Source organism: Sus scrofa, chromosome 6 (assembly GCF_000003025.6).
Source record: "Sus scrofa isolate TJ Tabasco breed Duroc chromosome 6, Sscrofa11.1, whole genome shotgun sequence".
Taxonomy (NCBI): Eukaryota; Metazoa; Chordata; class Mammalia; order Artiodactyla; family Suidae; genus Sus; species Sus scrofa.
This window is the reverse complement of record NC_010448.4, coordinates 51,248,338-51,268,331: the sequence shown is the minus strand read 5'-3', so window position 1 is coordinate 51,268,331 and position 19,994 is coordinate 51,248,338. Positions and strand designations below refer to the sequence as shown.

The following is a 19,994-nucleotide window of genomic DNA, read 5'->3' as shown; positions in this document are numbered from 1 at the left end:
TCCTCATGGATACTAGTCAGATTTGTTTCCACTGAGCTACAACAGGAACTCCGGGGCTCATCCTCTTTACCATCTCTTCTCAGGATCTGCTCCCTGCCAGGCAGGCAGCATGCTGGCTGCTGTGGGTGGAGCAGCAAGAGGAAAGTGCCCTCCCAGAGTCTGCGGGAGAGACAGCCATTGCACATGACCTTGCCTGCGAGGAGGGACGATCACATGAGAAGTTCTCATGCACAGCTGCTTGCAGGGCCCGACGGTCACCCTCTGTAGTGGGTGGAGTGGTGGTCTCCCACAAAGATATGTCCCCGACCTACTCCACCCTCAAACCTGTGAATCTGACGTTATCTGGAAAAAGGGTCTTTGCAAATGCAATTCAAGTTCAGATCTCAAGATATCATCCTGCGTCACCTGAGCCCTAAATCCACGACAACAGTCCTTATAGGGGATGGAAGAGAAGACAGACACACAGAGGAGGCCATGTGAAGATGGAAGCAGAAACTGGAGTGATGTGGCCACAAGCCAGGAATGCCAGCAGCCACAGAAGCCAGAAGAGGCAAGGTAGGCTCCTTCCCTAGAGTCTTTTCAGGAAGAGTAGCCCTGCTGACACCTTGATTTTGGACTTCTGGCCTCCAGAACTGTGGGAGAATCCATTTCTGCTTCAAGCCACATGGTTTGTGGCCATTTGTTAATGGCAGACCTAAGACGCCATAGTATCTCCCAAGTCAGGCAGCTAGAGGGACACCATAGCCCAGAGGCAGGGTCAGAAGCACTGGTATGTGGTCACAAAGATGCATGGCCACTTAAGTCAGGAGGGCCAGGCGAATGTGGGCCACCCAGTCGGAGCTGACCCAGAAGTGCACGTTCACACACACACACAAACACACATACACAGCCATTCACGGGACCCAACGGTAAGGCACTTGGCCCCACAGATACAACATGTTGTAGTCATGGCAGCAGCAATGTTCACAGTCACCAAGACATGTAAAGACCCAGAGGCCCAGGGAGGCCCCCCAGATTGCAAAAACAGCACCCACCACCACCCAGAAACACAGGAAAACATGGTCACCCAAGACCGACAGAACGGGACGAAGGTTGCCAGCTTCTCTCAAAGGACACCCATTTCACCAAGGCTGGAAGCAGGGGTGGGGGTGGGGTGGGGAGGTGCTGACATGGGGTCCAGCATGTTCTCGGTGGTTCCAGCTTATCCCTGATGCCCCTCCCCCATACTGTACGTCCACCCTTCCCTCCGGACAGGCACGTCCCTGTGCCAAATCCCTGGTCCACATACCCACCTCCTGCTAATGTTGTTTGGCTTGGGTTTGGCTGCATCGAGTCTCCCAAGGAGCTATGACACCCTGATCCCTCATCCCTGGCCTCTGTGAACGTCACCTCACAGGGTAAAAGGGAAGTTAAGGATTTGGAAGGGGGGGCTTATCCTAGGCTATCAGGGTAGGCCCCGTGGAATCAATGGGGCCTCCTAAGAGGGAGGCAGGAGATCAGAGTAGATGTGCAGGTGGAAGCAAGGAGTTGGAGTGAGACAAGGAAGGGGCCACCAGCCAAGGGATGCAGGTGGCCTCTAGGAGCTGGATAACGCAAGGGAACAGATTCTCCCCTGGAATCCCCAGAAGGAACCAGCCCTGCTGACACTGTGACTTTGGTCCAGTGAAACTGATTTCGGACTTCTGCCCTCCAGAACTGTAAGAGGATGCGTTTGTGTTTTTTGTGTGTGTGTTTGTTTTTTGTCTTTTTAGGGCCGCACCCAAGGCATTTGGAAATTCCCAGGCTAGGGGCCGAGTTGGAGCTGCAGCTGCCGGCCTACACCACAGTGACAGCAACACAGGATAGAGCCGCGGCTGCAATATATACCACAGCTCACGGCGACACTGGATCCTTAACCCACTGAGCAAGGCCAGGGATCAAACCCGCATCCTCATGGATGCTAGTCAGATACGGCTGAGCCACGACAGGAACTCCTTGTTAGTCCTGTCTTAAACCACTGAATTTGTGGTGTTTTGTTACAGTGGCAAAAGGAAATATATGCAAACCCTGATTGATACATAAGAGAGGTGTTCAGAAAGTCAAAAATATATGTGTGTCAGGGGGTCCTGGAGCCCCTGAGAAACATGTGACGCAGCAAGGGAGGCAGTCACATAGAAACAATTACATGGTAACTGGTGGTCTCAAAGTCAGCAACACTCAAAATGCCACACACACAGAGATGCAGAGACAGCTGGAGTAAACAGGTTGCAAGAGGTCAGCTGCAGTACCACAGGGATGGACAAACCGCAGAGTCCCTCAGAAATACCCCCTTACATGCGCGTAGCCAGGTCTCTACGGAATCCCACAGGGTCCTCTGGAAAGATGTCACACATCACGTCACTCCCGGGAACAAAGGCACAATGACAGGACACTTACAGCCAAACACACAGGCAGCCCGGGGTCACCCACTCAGGGTCGCTGTCAGTCTGAGACTCACAAGGTCACTCATGGAGCCAGCTGGACTCTGTGTCCAGGTGTGCCCACACCCAAACACACTTCCGCCAGCCCTTGTCACCAAGGAGGGCCAGCCAGGAGTTCCCATGGGGGCACAGTGGAAACAAATCTGACCAGTATCCATGAGGACGCAGATTCAATCCCTGGTCTTGCTCAGTGGGTTAAGGACCCGGCGTTGCCGTGAGCTGTGCTGTAGGTCATTGCTATGAGCTGTGGTGTAGGTCGCAGACGTGGCTCGGATCTGGTGTTGCTGTGGCTGTAGCTCCGATTCGACCCCTAGCCTGGAAACCTCCATGTGCCGTGGGTTTGGCCCTAAAAAGGCAAAAAAAAAAAAAAAAAAAAAAAAAAAAAGAAAGAAAGAAAAAAAGAAAAGAGAAAAAAAAGAAAAAATTAGAGGGCATGAAAGAGGTATTCGAGGAAGAGAAAGCTGAAGCAAAAAAAAAAAAAAAAAAGAGGGCCAGTGGGCCAGCCAAGCCAGGGATATGGTACAAAAATAGTTTATTACAAAAGAAATCCGACCAAAATGCCTAATAATTTACATGTTATTAGTGCCTGGCTACAGCCTGGCTCTCCCTCCTCATGGATCTGGGTAGAGCAGAGGGCCGGGACTCCTTGGTTCCACCGGCTCTGGGAGAGGAGGAGGAAAGGAACGGCCGGCCGGTTGGGGCCGGGAGACCGGAAGACGGGTGCCTGAGAATAAGAGGGGTAAGAGTCCTGGGCTGGGTGAGGGGACCAGCTGGGGGAGTATTCGTGCTGAGAAGAGGGGGAAGTTACTGTGCCTCTGTGCAAATCCTGGTCCAGAAGATTGGGGGCGGGGGGAGGCAGAGTGAGATCTTCACAGTTTGCAGGAGGGCTGACCCCACAGGGCAGCAGGGTCCCCCCTCATGAGTCCGAGATCTGCCCCCCCCATCCCACTCAGCTGCCTCCTGGAGCTGGGGAGGGGGGCACCGGCCGGCCAGGGGCCCGCAGGACCCTGGCAAAGGGCAGGAAGGTAGGTGGAGATGAGGGAGGAAGGAAGAAACTGGGGGGAGCCATGGAGAATCCAGGGGTGTCCTTGGGGGGAGACTGGGAGGGCGAGGAGGGTGGTGATGCCGACAGAAGACCTGTGGGAAGAAAAGCCAGAGGATGGGTGAGGGCAGTGGGAGGCTGGCTTCAGGGAGAAGGGGGCTGGGGGCCCCCCACTCCTGGGTTCTGAGGGCGGAGGGGGCTGGGGGGCTGGAGGCTGGGAGCTGGTTTCTCACCGTTGGAGCTCAGGCGGCTGCCGCTCTCAGGGGAGGTGGTGGCGCTCCGGTCGGGGGAGGGCTCCGGCTGGGATGCAGGAGCAGGCCGTGTAGCCTTCCCCCTCAGGATGTCGATGACCTGGAGGACGAAGGGGGGGGAATCACCGCCAAGCCACCTCTGCCCCCACCGCCCTGCCTCTCTCCCCCTCTCCCCGGTCTCCTGGCGCTGGGAGCCCTGCCTCTTTCTCGGTGTGTTGGGGGGGGCAAGGGCAAGTCACTTCCTGTCTTTGAGCCTCAGTCTCTGCAGTCTAAAACTCACACCCACGCACTCGGGCTCACCCGCTCGCCTCCACGCCCTGGCACAGACGCGCACACGTGCTCACTCAGCCGTCACATCCACGCCGACCGGCGCTCGGGACCAGACATCCGCCCCCCCGCCCCGACCAACCCGCACCCTCACCCGCCGGCTGCGCGCCACCATGAGCGGCGTGTCGTTGTGGCAGTTCTTGAGGCCGCTGTCCGCGCCGCTGCGGACCAGCGTGCGCACGAGCGGGAGGAGCCCGCGGCCCGACGCCGAGTGCAGAGCGGAGCTGCCGGAGTACATCTGCGCGTTCACGTTGGCGCCGTGCTGCGGACAGGGCGGGGAGGGTCAGGACCCCCGCCGCCGGGGAGGGGGCGGGGCCAGATCCTCGTCTTGGGGACGGGGTGGAAGCTGGAACCAAAGGGCCGAACGGAGCGGGAATTGGGGGCGGGGGGGAGGGGCTCGGCGCTGAATGAACTAGAATTGGACTCGGCAACCCCAGCCAAAGTAGGGACCGAGCCAGAGAAGGGAAGGGTCCAGGGTCTGGGCCTGATCGTGGACGGAGTCGGAGCGGAAGGATAGCGCGGGGCCAGGGCCAAAGCCGGAAGGCGGGGTCAGCAAGACTCTCGGTGGGCGGGGCCTGGACCAAAGGCCCTGGATAAGTTCAGGGGTGTGTGTGTGCGCGGCGTGTGTGAGGTCATGGGGTTCACAGAACGAGGCCTAGAAGGAAGGGTCAGAGTGGAAGGCGGGGTTGGTGGCAGGGATGGGGCGACAGCCTGTTGGTGCCAGAGGAAGGGGTGGGCGAGAGATCATGGGCAGGGGCTGTACGCACCTGCAGCAGCAGCTGCACCATGCTAAGGCTGTTGTTTTCCACGGCGTGGATGAGTGGGGAGCGGCCGCTCTTAATGTCCTGCGGCAAGGGGGGAAGGTTTTGAGCGCCTCCAAACAGCCAGCAGCTGTTGTCCCAGCCGCTAAGTCCAGCATCTCCATCCCCTTAGATACTTCAAGCCCCACCCCACCCATTCGGGCGCCCCCCCAAGCCCCGCCCTGTGGGCCCGCCCATCCCAGATTCTCTCGGCCCCACCCCTGGCCCTAGCGCGCTCACCACCGCGTCGATGTCTGCGCCGTGCTCAAGCAAGAGCAGCACGGCTTCGTGGCACTCGGTGTTCACTGCCACGTGCAGGGCAGTGAGCCCTGAAGGAGAGGGGAGACTCAGGTAAACCTGGGCCTGGGGCTTTGCAGCCTCAGGAGGACCCCAGGTCCTGCCAGACAGCCCCTTGCGCCTGGGTAGGTACTCACCGTCGTAGTTTCGGGCCTCCAGGTCCATGGTGCCCCCGGCCGCGCTGTCCAGCAGCGCCCGCAGGCAGGCCGGGCTGCGGTGCTCGCACGCCAGGTGGGCTGCCGTCTGGCCGTGGCGGTCCAGTGCCATGGGGCTGGCCCCGGCCATCACCAGGAGCCGGACCACAGAGGGCAAAGTGGTTATCACAGCCAGGTGTAGCGGTGTCTGGGGAACAGAGACTGTGAGGGAACCGTGCCCTGCGGTGCGTCTGCGTCCTACCTCCCTCAGCTCTGGTCTTACTCAGGTACCAGAAATCTGGAGCGCCTCCTCCCTCAGATTCAAGAGTCAGGGGCCCCAGCTCTTCCTCTAGGATCCAGGAGTCCAGGTCCCTAGCCCCCTCTTCCAACAGATCCAGGCCCCCGGGCTCACCTGCCGGAGGTTGTTGTAGATATCCAGCTCGCGGCCGCCGTGGTGGAAGAGGCTGACTAGCCGATGTACCGCTGGCAGATTGCCCTGCACTACTGCAATGTGGAGTGGCCTGGGGTGGGGGGGAGGTCACAGGCATTAGGGGCTGGTCACATCTGCTCCAATACTCTTAGCAGTGCTAAATCCAAAATGTGCAAGATACTCCAGGAGTTCCTGCTCCCCACTCCCTACTCCCTCCATCCTGGTTCAGTCATTATCCTCTCCCTCCTCACTGACCTCCCAGCATCCACCCTGCCCTGCTCTCTGCCCCCCACAGGGCAGCTAGCGGGATGTTTTTATTTATTATTATTATTTCTTTTCTTGGCAGCATACGTATGGAAGTTCCTGGGCCAGGGATCGAGCGCAAGCCACAGCTCTGACCTACACTGCAGCTGCAGCAACACCAGATCCTTAACGCACTGCACCACACTGGGAACTCCTAGAAGGATGTAAGTCCGGTCATGCCCCCTTTCTGCTCAGAACCCTCAGAGTATAGGCCAGAGTCCTCACTATGGCCCACAGGCCCCGAAGCGATTTTGTTTCCTCTCTTCAATTCCTTTTGACCTCATCGCCGTCCCCTCTCACTCGGCTCTGGCCACTAGCCTCCTTGCTGTTCCTCAAACGTACCAAGCATGCTCGCCTCCTAGGGCTTTTGCAGTGGCTGCTCCCTCTGCCTGGAAGAGTCTCTCCCTCCCATATCTGTGAGGCCAGCTATCCTCATTTGCGTCTCTGCTAAAATGGTACGGCAGCCGCCCCCTCCCCTTCCCCTGACTTTATTTTCCTCCACATCACCTGACATTGTGCAGTTTACTTGTTTCCTGTCTGAGTCTCCCCCATAGAATGTCAGCTCCGCCAAGGCCGAGTGTTGTGTCTGCTTCCATCACTACCCAGTGCCCAGGAGGGCAGCTGGTGCTGACCACGTGCTCCACAAGCACGCACTGAATAAATGAGTCCGTCTCAGCGACCCCTGGCTATCCTTGAAGCGGGTGACCACATTCCCACCCTACTCTGGGCCAGTTTTCTCATCTGTGAAATGGGTGGGGAGGAACACGACACCATCAAGGGCTCCACGTTCAGCCTCCAACCCCAAGGTATTAACATGGAGGAAGTTTTGCCCAGAAGGGAGGTGGGATGATCTGGGGTGGGGACACTGGTTGGGAGGCTGGGCTGCTCAACCCAGATCCCCCCTCCTGGACAGAAGGACACATCCCCTCAGCTTCTGGGAAGGCTGTCAGCTCCAGGCTCTCTCTGGGAATTACCCTCTGCTGAAAAGAGCTGCTGGCTTGCCCAGGTCTCGGGCATGGGGTGCATAGATGCCACCCAATGTCATCCAGTGACTGGTTGGTGTGGGCATAGAAGGCCCAGCCTTCTGCCCCAATTCCGAGGGCCACTCCAGCTGCCACATTCCCTGTGGGCCGGCTGAGGCCCTGTTGAAACTATGCAGCAGGCTCAACTTCTCTCTCCGCCCAATCCTACTTCCTCCACCCCCGACCAGCATTGATCTGGAGAACACTTTCCAATAAACTTCCTGCCTGCTTCCCCAGGGCCCCAACCTGGAAGCCATCTGAGGGCAATCTGGGATGGCCATACGGGGTAGGGAGGGCATGAAGCTGACTGAAGTTACAGAGGCCCCACAATCTCTCTTTACAGTCCATTTGCTGGGGCAACTTCCGCCTCGCCCACCACCCTTGCTGACAAACCAGGGCCTGGCTAAGAGTTCCCTCTTAGTTCTCCTCTGCATCTCGAATCTCGAATTCAGCACCCTAGGTGCCCGAGACAGAGAAATCCTGAGGTCCTGGGGCTTTGTGGGGGCTAAACTGGCCAGGATTGCAAATTGGATTGCAAATCTCTCTAGCAGTGCCGCTAGGGCAAAGTCACATGGCCCATCAGCGCCTGGAGTTTCTCCTCGGTATGGGTAGCCCACCAGAAGGCCTATCTCCCAGGAGCAGATGGTGCAGGTTAAATGTTGAATCTGGATCCTGATCCGTGAAAGCCAAGTTTAAAAATACATCTTGCGGGGGTGGGGTGGTGTGGGATCCGGGCCGGGGGTGGGGGGGGTGCCTGAGAAGGGCTCCCTTCCACGCCGTATCTCCCAGGACAGCCGGCCTGGGTCCCCTTCGGGGCGGGCGGGGTTAAGTGAGGGCAGAAGGAGAGAATGATTTCAGAGAAACCGTCCAGGCCTGAGTTCCCATAAACGCGCGGGCCGCAGGGGGTGGGGCGGGGCTGGAGGAAGTGGGGACGGGAGGGGCGGCCCAGCCCTCGGACTTCCAGTAACAGGTCTGCTGGGCGGGGCTCCGCTTCCTGCTCCCGGGGGAGGGAAGCCTGTTCCGCTGGGGATCTACCCCGGCACCCCCAACTTCCATCCTCTAAAGGGGTGGAGCCCAACCCACAGCGATCTAGTTATCCCGGGGCGGGGAGGGCGGTTAGGACCCCAAGTCCTCCAGCCAGGGGGCCCCGCTAGAAACCCACCCTTCAGGGCTCAGACTGCAGCGGGGTCCCTATCCCCCGGCTCCTGGCACGCACCCCTAAAATCTCTTGGGCCCCAACTCTTTGCGCATGCGAACTGCCCCATTCCCTCCGAGTTCTAAATCCCCACGCCGCCCTGCCCCCGGCTCCTTCCCGGCTCTGGGGTCAAGGCATGCAGGACCCTCTGCTCTCTGGGTTTCAGAACGAGTCGCCCCTCTCTTGGAGACCCAGATTTCCAGCTCCCCAGTGCCTGAGGTCTGGGATGTCCAGATGCCCTGAGGGGCTTCCTCCCTCGCATCCCTGTAAGTCCTGCCTCCCAACCTTAGCGTGGCTGCTTTTGGGGACCTAGCGTGTCCCCCGCCCCCGCCCCCGCCAGGCCCGCCGCCTGCTGCCCATTCCGGTAAAGTCTCGGGCCCCAGCGGAAGGGGTTAAGGTTAGAGGGAGCGCCGGGAGGGGGAGGCTGCCAGTGAGTGACGGGTGCTGACGTGGGGGGAGGCAGAGCAGCTGTGCTGCGGTCAAGTTCTGCGGGAAGGGATTTCCCCCAACAGGCAGCTGAGGCAGAAGTGTTTGCTTTGGGGGAGAGGGGGGAGCTCGGGGCTGGGCGGCTGGGGCGTGGGGCTGGAGACTGGCGTGCCAGGTCGCCTTGTGCACCCAGGTTTCACAGGCTGCAAACAACCCCAGGGGACAGACACAAATTAAACCTATTTCGCGGATGACCCCAGAGGCGCCCAGAGGGGGAGGGAACTAGCTTTAGCGAGCCCTTTATATGTGTTTCAGGCACTTTCTCCTGCTTGAGCTCACAAGGATGGCCCACTACCATCCAGGGAGCTCTGTTGGCACAAAGACCTACTGTGTGCCTGTGCCTGTTTTATGTGCTGTAGGTATGTAGGTCACTGCACTGAATCCTAATTGTCATAGGTGCTATTACGAGCCCCAATTTCCAGATAGGCAAACTGAGTCTCAGAGATGTGAAGTCACCTAGGGGCCAGGGGTGGAGGCCCCCCCTTTTCTTTGCAGAAACCAGCCTGTTCATCCCACGCCCACGTGGGTTCCCAGTCCTATGCCCAGATCATGGCTTTATACAAATCGTTTCATTTCTGCCTTCGGAGGCTGTCATATGCATTTGGTCCCTGGGTTTACAGGGAGAAATTGAGGCAGAAAAGGGTGAGAAAGGAGCCAGCTGGGATTCAAACTGAGGTCACCAGAATAAGAAAAATCATGGTGGTCAAGTGTACTGAGTGCTTGCTCTGTGCTAGGCCTGGGACTAAACGCTCCCACGCAGGATTTCTCAGCAGCTTCAGGCAGCTCAGAGGCATGTCCTTCAAACTTCGGGTGACAAAACCATGGAATCTGTGACATCAACTCAAGAGACTGTCAGATTACTTTCGTAGGGTACGACCAGGAAACGACGGCAGACTAGTCTAGAATAGACTAGAATGGGTAGATTCCATGTCCTAAGAGCATTGCTTTGTTCTGCGCAATTTTTATGTCAAGTGTGTATGTGCGTGCGCATGCGTGTGCCGGGCTTAAGGTAAAGTGGTAATAATAGTAACAGCATTAACTAATACTTACTGAACACTTAACGATCTGCCAAGTTCAGTACTAGGAGTTAGCATGTATACTTTACGTAAGAAGTCAAAGAAATGCCTTCTTTCTCATCTTTGGATTTTGATTTTTAAAAATTTAAAGCCCATTGCTCCAAAAACAGTCCCGGGAGGTAAGTGCTGTCAGGGGGCCCATTTTTTAGAGGAGGAAACTGAGGCTCAGAGAGGGAAAGGGTCTCGCTCAAAGTCACACAGACAGCGGCGGAGACAGGATTCTGACTCCGGTCAAGGTTAAGTGGGAAGCCCACCCTGTGCGCCCCTGTGCTGCAGTGGCTGCAGTGGGTGGAAGGTTGGCCCCTGCACCCCCTACTCCTCCATTAATCCATTAACACAGCCCCTCACTCACGTGTCTCCATCCTCATCCGCGCGGGTGGCCACGGCGATGTCAGCCGACAGGGGGTGTTCCATGGAGCACACCATGGGGTACAGGGGTGTAGGCAGGTTCAGCAGAGGAAAGGGAGAGCCCATGGTTGGGGTGGGGTACAGGGGCAGCAAAGGTCCTGGGTGAAGAAAGGACATGCATGGGGCCAAGCCCACGGACCCTCAAGCCACCTCCCACTCCAGACCTTCCTTCCTGTGTCACCTGCCCTTTTTCCCAAGTCCCTTTTGCATCTGAGTCCTCAAGGCCCAGGACAAACTGCCCACCACATCCCTCCTCTGGGCTCCCGCAGCTCCCCCCCCCCACTGAGACCCCAAGCCTGGTCACTCTCACTGTCACTTATCTTTACTTCTGCCTGACTCCCATTTCCTTCTGAGCAAAGAGTTCCTTAAGGACTGACCCCCCCAGCATCACCCAGCAGGGGGACCCCAGGGCCTGTTTGTGGAGTGAATTTGTGGCAGAGACAAGTAAGGATGAGGCACTGGGTGCACCGTGTGGAGTGGGTGTGCACAGAATCTGAGGAGGGGGTGGCTCAGGAGGGGTGAGGGAGTGTGCCAGAAGTGTTCACATCAAGCTGTTGGAAGGGACCATGGTGGCAGGCAAATCCATATCCACCCATTGCACAGATGGGGAAAACTGAGGCCCAGGTTCTCACCCAGGGAATGGGAAAGGGCGGAAGGCAGTGGCAGGCCTCCTGCTGCACAGCTTGAAGGGCTGTATCCTGAGGGGGTGGAAGGTACAGAAACTGGGCCCAGCCATGGGAGGCCCTAGCCATGGGGTCTCTGCAGCTCTGGGAGGGGGTCACTCGGAAATCGGGAGGTGGGCACAGCTGTGGGCAGGGCTGCTGGCTCCTGGAGATCAAGGATGGAGACAGGATCCGGAGAAGGGGCCTTGGGGGCTCCCATTCTTGAAACCTCAAATTTCCTTGTCCTTATATGTCCAACATCAGGCCCTGCCACCCTGAGGCCTTCTGCCCAGGGACCCCATGGCTCTGCTTCCCGGCCCTAAATCCTTGAGTCCCAGAACTCCCCAGGCCTGCCCTCAATTCTTAGGTTCCTTGGTCCCCAAGCCCCCTAAAGACACCTGACCTTGTGATCCCATCGGAGACACAGATCACTTGCAAGCACCCATAACCTGGGTGCTCAGAGCCCCAGATCTCTAGTTCCCTGGCTCCTGAGGACACCTGGTGTCTGGATCAGTTTCCTTGGATCCTTGTGCTCCCAGATCCTGGGGTGCTCAGAGCTCCACCTCGGCTCTCCTAATTCCCATTGTCTCCAGAGATCTCGGTTCCTGAGATTTTGACATCCTGGGGTCCTTAATCTCTGTCTCCATAGAAGCCCAGTCTCTGGTCCCCCACTCTCTTTGACCCCACAAATCTGGATGCCAAGAACCCCAGCTTCTTGGGTCCAAGTGCTGATTCCTCATAACCTTAGATATCTGGGTCCTTAAGAGTGTATAATTCTGTGTTCCTGGGACTTGATTCCCCGAGACCCCATATCTGTACTGCTGGGCCCTGTCTCCTGGCTCCCTGTATATGGCACTCAGGCCCTGGACTCTATCCCTCAGGGCTATCTGGCACCCAGCTTTCTAGAACCCCCATATCTGTGTCCCAAGGTACTGCTCCCTGAAACTCCCGTATATGTACCCCTGGGACCTCAGGCTCTGAGCCCCCAGCTCCCCAGGAACCTCCTATCTGTGTCCTTGGCACCTTGGCTTCCGTCGTCCCTCAGCTGCCTGAGCGAAGCCCACAATATTACGTCGAGCTCTGCGCCCTGGCTCCGGTGACCCTATGCCCTGCCCGGCCCCCACCCGGCCTTGACCCGAGAAAGCCACTCACCCGGGTAGTAAACCGCCTCTGGCCGGGCCAGGCCGTGGGGGGCGCGGGCACCGCCGGCGCGTCGGAGCCACCGCGGAGGGGATCCGAGGGGACCGCGGGGCCCGCAGCCCCGCGGGGGGCGGCCGGCTCCGGGGAGGGCGGGCGCAGAGGGCGCTTGCGGAGCGGCAGCGCGGCGCCGGGGGGTCCGCCGGCCTTGGGCCGGGTGCGCAGGTCCACGGGCCCCTCGTCCATGGTCCCCGCGGGGCATCGGGGCATGGGGCCGCCGGGGACGGCGGCCGAGCGGGCGGCCGGAGCGCGGCTGGGCTCGGCGGCACGGGAGGGTGGCTGCGCCGAGCGCCGGGACTTCCCCTGCCGCCGGCTGAACTGAAGGGACTTTTGTCGGCCCGGGCGGTGCCGGCTGCCCGCCCTCCCCGCCCCCGGCCCCCCGGGGCCACCCGTCCGCCCCAGGGGTTTCCTGGACCCGCCGCCGCTGCCGCCGTCCCGCGGTGCAGCCCGCGGAGCGCCCCGCCCGCGCCGCGCCCCGCGCCCGCCCCCTCCCGGCCCTGCGGCGCCCGGGGCAGCAGGGCCTGGGCGGGGGGCGGGGGCGGGGGCGGGAAGGAGGCGGGAAGGAGGCGGGGTCGGGGTGGCGGGGTCCTCACCCCTGCGGCTGCGGGCTGCGGGCCCCCGTCTCCGTCTGCGGGCTTTTGTCTTTCTGCCTGTAGGTCTCTATCTCTGTGACGCTCAGTCTCCAGCTGTCTCTCCCCGAGTCTCTGGTCTGGGTGGATGTCTCTACTTCTGCGTGTCCTTTCTCTCGCCCTCTTGGCCCTGCTGTCTCTCTGTCTCCCTCACCATCTCCGTCTCGGGAGCGCTGTCTGCTTCTCAGTCTCTCACCCCAGGGAGACAACTCCCCGAGGCCCCGGGGTTGCTAGGGTGCAGGTTCGATTCCTGACTCCCACTTCCTCGCTGGGTGACCTTGACCAGGCACTTCCCTTCTCTGAGCCGTTTCCTCCTTTGTGGGAGCGAAAAGACGCACCCGGGGCAGGGACTACTCTCGGCGGGCGCCCAGGCACTCTCCCTTGGCCTGCCCTGCCCCATCTCAGCCTCCTCCCTGTGCCTCCTCAGCCTCGGGTCTGCACTTCGCTGGGGGCGGCGTGCGGTGGCTTGTGCGCAAACGCTGAGCGACGTGCCTCTCTCCGCGGGCTCCCTGCACCCGGCCGGAGTCGCCGGGCACAGGGTGGGTGCTCCGGGAACCCTCGATGTACAGTGAGAAAGAGACGTGGCCAGAGGGGCAGAGAGGGCGTGAGAGACCAAGGAAGAGAGAGACGGGGAGATAGCGGGAGGCGCAGGGACACGAGACCAGAGGCACAGCGACCAAAGCCGGGGCCCAGGAGGCGAGGGCAGTCTGGCCCCCTCGCTTCTGCCCCACGTCCCCCTCCCAGCCCGGGCGGGGTTGGCGGGTGGGGAACAGGCCAGGCGGGTTGGGGGCATGACTCAGAGGCAGGCAGGAGCGGAGGGCGCGGAGGAGGATGGGGGGGGCAGAGGCGGGCCTCCCCGGCGTCCCCTCCCCTGCCGCCCCTCTCCCCGCCCCGGGGAGGGGCCCCAGCGGCCCGGGGCTTTCCCGGATTTCCCTGGAGGCGGGGCCGTCGCCGGGGTTGAGTCCCGGTCACCGAGTTACCGGAGGCGGAGCGGGAGGCTTTGTGGAAGAGGGGCGGGGGAGCGGGTGCTGCACCCCGGCTCGGCCCAGGTGGCACTCAGGGTCTCTGTGTGTCCCCCTGCCCGCCCCCGTCTCTGCATCTCCATCCCTGGCCTTGCGCTCTCAGTCTCCAGCCCCGCCCCGTCTCTTTGCCTCCCTATCTGTTGGCATCTCTGTCTCCCTGGCAGTGTCTCTGGGACCCTGAAAGTGGGCGTGGGGCCCTGGTCCCCAGGAAGGGACTTTGCCCAGGACTGGGGCCCCACCCCAGTGGATGGTTAACCGGGATGCGAGGAGCTGCTGTGGGCAGAGGCCCCATGGGGGGGGGGATTTTTTTTTCTGCCTCTCTGGATCTCCCTCTCCGCCCCCTGTAATGGGGGGGGGAACGGAGGGGGGGAGCCTCAGGGGGCAAGACCTGGGTTCAAGTCCCACTTCCACCCCTTGCTGACGCTGGGTCTCTTGAGGCTTAGTTTGCTCTTCTGGGAAAGGGGACTGGTGTGTTCCCCCCCCCGCCCGCCCTCGGGATTGTGGGGGCTACAAGCCAAGAGGTGAGGCAACTAACTGGGTTGGGAAGTCTAGGTGCTGCGGTCCTTGCCCACCGGGCCTCACCTCTGGTGACTTTCCACTCGGGAGGGCTGGGACGCCGAGCACCACGCCACCGTGCAGGGGGCATCTGAGCCCGGACCAGCGGGGCTTGTCAAGATGAGGGCCCTACAGGGACGGTTGGAAGGAAACCCAAGGTCCTCCCCCTCCCGGGGTCCCTTGTGGCGCATGGAACAAGGGCTCTGGGCCCAGGCGGGCCTGGGGAGCGGGGCGTGTGTGCTCCATCCAGAGCGGGCTTGGAGGGCCCCAGCGAGAAGGCGGTTCTGAGGCTGAGGATGGAAGAGGCCTAAGGCTCTGAGGGAGGAGGAGCTGAAGGAGGAACCGGGTCTGAGAGAGAAGCAGATGGTCAGAGGCAGGAGGCGAGTGTCTGCGCGAAGGTCTGAAGGAGACGGAGAAGGACCGAGTGGGGCCAGAGGCTCTGAGGGAGGAGAAAAGAGTGGGGGGGGGAGAAGGGTTCGAGGGGAGAGGAGACCTGAGGAGAGTCTGAGGGCGGAGGCAAATTCCGAGGGAGGACACTGGAGGAGAGGGTCTGGGGTCTGAGGGGGAGGAGCCCTTTGAGGGGGGCCTCCCGGGGCAGAGGGAAGAGCCTCCTGCTTGGGGAACCGGCGGCAGGGACCGAGCGGAGGGAAGAGAAGGGAGGCCTGCCGTCGCCCCGCCCCGCAGCTGTCTCCAGTTTCCCAGAATCTTCTGCTGCTCAGGAAAGTCCCAGCTCCCACAGCCGCCTCCCTCCAGTGTCGGGAACGGAGGATGAGGAACCAGGATGGCTCCCCCTCCTTCCCCCCCTTGCTCCCCAAGCCCTCAGTGGGGAGGACCAGGGTCTCCCCTCTCTCGGCCAGGAGCTCTGGAGGCCCCCCGCTGCTCATAGGGGCCGCCCCTGGATGAGTCCCAGAAACTTCCCAGAGAAGGCCCGGAAGTCCTGCTTGGTGTCTAACCACTTTCCCTTGCGCAGGCCACCCCATGTCCCTGCTCGGATCCTCCCCTGCCTCTTACAGCTTCTATTTCTCCTTGGGGAGAGAAGGGTCATGAGTGTGCCTGGTCAAGGTCCCAAGGGGGAAATGAATCCTAGACTAGAAGGCTGGGGGATGGGACAGCTTGCTTGCTCTTGGGGGCCTCAGTTTCCCCTTCTAAGAGGAGAAGATTGGGCTGGTCAGACCCCAAGTTCCTATTGGCATAGCTCCTGGGCCTTGTCCTGTTTGCTTCTGACTGAGGCCTGGGTACAAGGCCTGTCTCTGCTTTCATGAATTTGTGACTCGCAGGCAGTGACTTGACTTTGTGGAGCCTGAGCTTCCTCATTTATCAAACAGACTAAATCAAGAAAATACGCTTCCATTCTATAGGTTCTGAACTCTTGAAAGTGCCTGCTCCCATGTGGCTGCTACTGTTATTCTTCCTATTACAGCCATTCTTCCTGTTATAAGCTGGCAGAGGAACCATCACCATCATAATACTTAGTGTTGTTATCAATTAACCCAAATTGTCAACAGCAGGGTTCATTTCATTGAGGAAATTTGGATTCAACATGCTGGGCTCAGAGACATGGGCTTGAGCCCTGGCTCTGTCATGTGCTAGCTGTGTGACCTTGGATCGGTGGCTTTTCCTCTCTGAGCCTTCATTGTGACTTTATGGTCAGGAATGGTAACAGCTTCTGCATTCCAGGATTGCTGTGCAAATCGCATACGTGAAACCAGGGGTGTGGAACGAACAACTGAATGAATGAAGGATATCCATTCTTTTTTTTTTTTTTTCTTTCTTTCTAGGGCCACACCCATGGCATATGGAGGTTCCCAAGCTAGGGGTCCAATCAGAGCTGTAGCTGCCAGCCTACACCGCAGCCACAGCAATGCTGGATCCTAGCCACGTCTGCAATCTACAACACAGTTCACGGCAACACCAGATCCTTAACCCACTGAGCGAGGCCAGGGATCGAACCTGTGTCCTCAGTGATACTAGTTGGGTTCTTAACCCACTGAGCTGCAATGGGAACTCTCAGTCCTTTTTTGTGGACACCCCTTTTTACCCAGAGATGAGACGAAAGGGGCCCATTCACTGTGGCTGAGCTCCCACTAGGAACTGGCTCACTTCATTCTCTTGATACCTTGTGAGAAAAATTCAGTGAAAATCCCTCTTTTGCAGGGAAGGAAATGGGCACAGAAGAGTGAAATCACTGCCTCGGCTCACACAGTGAGAGACAGGGGCGGGTGGGGGGAGAGTCACCATTTTTAGCAGGGTCTCTGTGACCCCAGCATCCTGGCTGCTGCACTGCTGCACTGGGAGGAGTGGTCTTTAGACCCAGAGGCGGCAGGCCATCCCTCTCAGCTCTAATTCTAGACACTCCCTGGGGAGGGGCGGTTTAGATGGGGAAACTCACTCGGGCACAGGGGAGGCAAGGTTGCCTGCCCAAGGGTCTCCACTCTTTATACAGTGCTCTTCTTCTTTTTTATTTTTGTTTTTTAGGGCCACACCCACAGCATATGGAGGTTCCCAGGCTAGGGGTCCAGTTGGAGCTACAGCTGCCAGCCTCCACCACAGCCACAGCAACACCGAGTCCCTGACTCATTGAGCGAGGCCAGGGATCAAACCCGCAACCTCATGATTCCCAGTTGGACTCGTTTCCGCTGCGCCACAACAGGAACTCCTACAGTGCTCTTCTTCTTTTTCTCCTTCTTCTTCTTCTTTTTTTTTTCTTTTTAGGGCCCTACCTGCAGGATATGGAAGTTCCCAGGCTAGGGGTTGAATCAGAGCAGTGGCTGCCGGCCCATGCCACAGCCACAGCCACAGCCACAGCCACACCAGATCTGAGCCACATCTGCCAACTACACCACAGCTCGCTGCAACACCAGATCCTTAACCCACTGAGCGGGGCCAGGGCTTGAACCCTCGTCCTCCTGGGTACTAGTCAGGCTCTTAACCCAATCAGCCACAATGGGAAACTCCTTCTACAGTGCTCTTCTAATGCTTGCAGGCCAGGGAGGGTTGAGCAGGTGGACAGAAGTTGGCATTGTGGCAGGAGGAAACTGAGTTAGGTATAAGAGAGACTCAGAGAGAGCCAGTGAATTGTGTGGACAGAGGGAAAGAGAGATGGCAGCGGGCCTGGATGGGAAGGGACTTGCCGAAGGTCACACAGTATCCCATCTGGGTTCTGAGCTGGAAATCCACCCTGGGCCTGCAGACAGCTCTGCTCTCCGAGGCTCCACCCCACCCCCAGGGGTGAATGCGGGCCAGCTTCCTGGAGCATGGCCTGCACCTCCTGGTTCCTCCCCACCCTGGGGCCTTGGCAGCTGCTGGAATCCCTGGCACCAGGCAGGATCAGCCTACCTGGGGCCTGGGCCAAGACTTAATCTTCCCCTTTCTCCCTGGGTCTGCACGCACGCTGCTGAGTCAGAGGATTGCAACACCCTCTCCAGGCAGGCTTTGGGACTGGATGCCCTCCCCCTACCCCATTCACTGCTTTGATCTGACAGGGATGTTGCGGTGGGAGGGGTCCGGGGATACCTGCATTTGCCCTGGGAAGTTCTGGCGGTGTGGGGGTGGCTCTGGGAAGGTCAGGTAAAGGGCAGAGGGGTCATCACCAGCAAGGCAATGGTGGACAGTCAGAAAGTGTAGCACTGGGCCTCAGTGTCCTTATCTGTAAATGGGACTCACCATGTAAGGGTTTGGTTTCATATCCCAGCTTGGCCGCTTACGAGCTGTGTGACCCTGGGCAAGTGACTTACCCTCTCCGAGCCTTGGTTTCCTCATCTACAAAATGGGGGCAAACCTAGTGCATTCCTCGCAGGGTTGTTGTGAGGCTCCAATGAGTTAACAGCTGTTGCCCCCGCCAGCATGGAGGAAGCTCTCAGCACATGGAAGCTGTTGTTGTCAAGTGGTTGCTGTTATTAATAGAGAGAATGGTGTTGGGGGGGGCTGCCACAGAGGTGCCTTGCTTGGATTCCCTTATAAGAAAGGACTTGTGGGAGTTCCCGTCACGGTGCAGAGGAAACGAATCTGACTAGGAACCATGAGGATGTAGGTTTGATCCCTGGCCTCACTCAGTGGGTTAAGGATCTGGCGTTGCGATGAGCTGTGGTGTAGGTCTCAGCAAGAACCTCCATATACTGTGGGTGTGACCCTAAAAAGCAAAAAAAAAAAAAAAAAAGGAAAGGATTTGCCAGCCATGCAGGTGGCTGACAGCCTCCAAAGGTTGGCTCCTTCAGGGTCTGCAGCCTCTGGCCATTGACAGGGCCAGGCAGGGTCAGTGGATCCGGTCATTTCTGCTCACTGTGCTGCAATTCCTCTAACAGGCAGCCTTTGTTTCAGGGGGTCCCTCTTGGGCTGACATCGTGGCCTAGTGGTCCCCCTACCCCAGTCCTGCTTCCTCCCCCACTTTCTCACAGGCCGCTCTCCACAAACCTTTGCCCTCCCAACGCTAAGCATCTGGACACCCCGTCTGCAACCATGGAGTCAGACAACTGAGTGTGAGGACTGCCTCTGCCCCAGTGGCTTTGGAGCTGCATCTGATCTCTCTGGGGCTCGGTTTCCCCTCTGAGTCATGGGGATGATGGCTGAGAGGGTCCGGTGAGTCAGCAGGAGCGCCCAGGGCATGGTTGCCTGGCGCAGATACCCCACCTTCCTTTGTAAAGAGTGAGGCGAATGGAATCTGGGTCTATCTTCCTCTCCGCCAATTTCCATCCCTGGGGTCACTGCCAAGTGTGTTGCCCTATGAGCCTGGTCTGTAAAGTGGGGCTGGACCCCGCCCTCCCAGGGTAGGGCACCTGCAGGTCAGGTGTGGGAAGCCCCACGGAGCCCAGCTCTTTGGATGCTTAATAGCCAGGTGGTGTCACCCTTGTGCCTGAGGCCAGGTCAGGGGTGGGAGGTGAGCAGGAATCTGCAGGGCGGGCGTATTTGACTCCCGTGAGGCCCGGGGCTGACAAGTAATGGGAAGTCCCAGGGCTGGGAACACGTCCTGTCCTCCCGCAGAAGTTCTCTGGGTCTAGGATACACCGTGGAGGCGGGAGCGGGAGCAGGGCCCGCCGCCCTGGTCATTCTGGCAGCCCGCGGGGAGGGAGGATGTGCGGGAAAGAGGGCGGGGCTGGGGGCTGGGGGAAGGGGAGGTGCCTCCCTCATCAGACTGGAGCTGTTGGAAAGTGGCAGGAAGGCCTCCACCACCAGACTGGCCCCTCAGGTGGGGACACTTTCTCCATCAGGGCAGGAGCTCCTTTGCAGGTGTGCACAGGGCTCCTCCTCCGCCATCAGATGAGTTTCTCCCCAAGAATGTGAGGGCGACTTCCCAGAAGGTTAGACATGTCAGAGAGGTGCCGCCTCCGCTACGAGGCTCAGACACCCCCCTCCCAGGATGACTAGGAAAGCTCGAGCTTCCCGAAGCATGCCTCCACCACCTCTAAAGCTTCCTCAGGGTGCATCTCTGTCCCGCCTCCTCCATCAGACTAGCTCACTGACTTGGGGGCTCGATCCCGCCATCTGACTAGGAGCACTTAATGAGATTAAGTCTCGTCCCCAGTATTAAAGTATAAGCTGAGCATTACCCGGGAGGAAGCGGGAGCCTGCCTCTTCATCAGCCTAGCCACTCCCTGCGCCGGGACGACCCTCCCATAAGGAACTGGGAGCCCCGCTTCCCAAGCCCACTTTCCCAGCGAAGAGCACAGAGCCCGGCTCAGAGGAAGGGACAGCACCATCCCTGA

At 59.3% G+C, this 19,994-nt stretch overlaps 1 protein-coding gene across 1 annotated transcript; it reads right to left on the bottom strand.

Moving 5' to 3' along the window:
* BCL3 (B-cell CLL/lymphoma 3) lies at nt 3,409-12,299 on the bottom strand. Its single transcript, NM_001315716.1, is given in 10 exon segments — nt 3,409-3,596; nt 3,735-3,852; nt 4,174-4,341; nt 4,847-4,924; nt 5,120-5,208; nt 5,314-5,518; nt 5,723-5,831; nt 10,175-10,328; nt 12,045-12,080; nt 12,083-12,299. Coding segments are annotated over 10 exon segments (1,362 nt in total).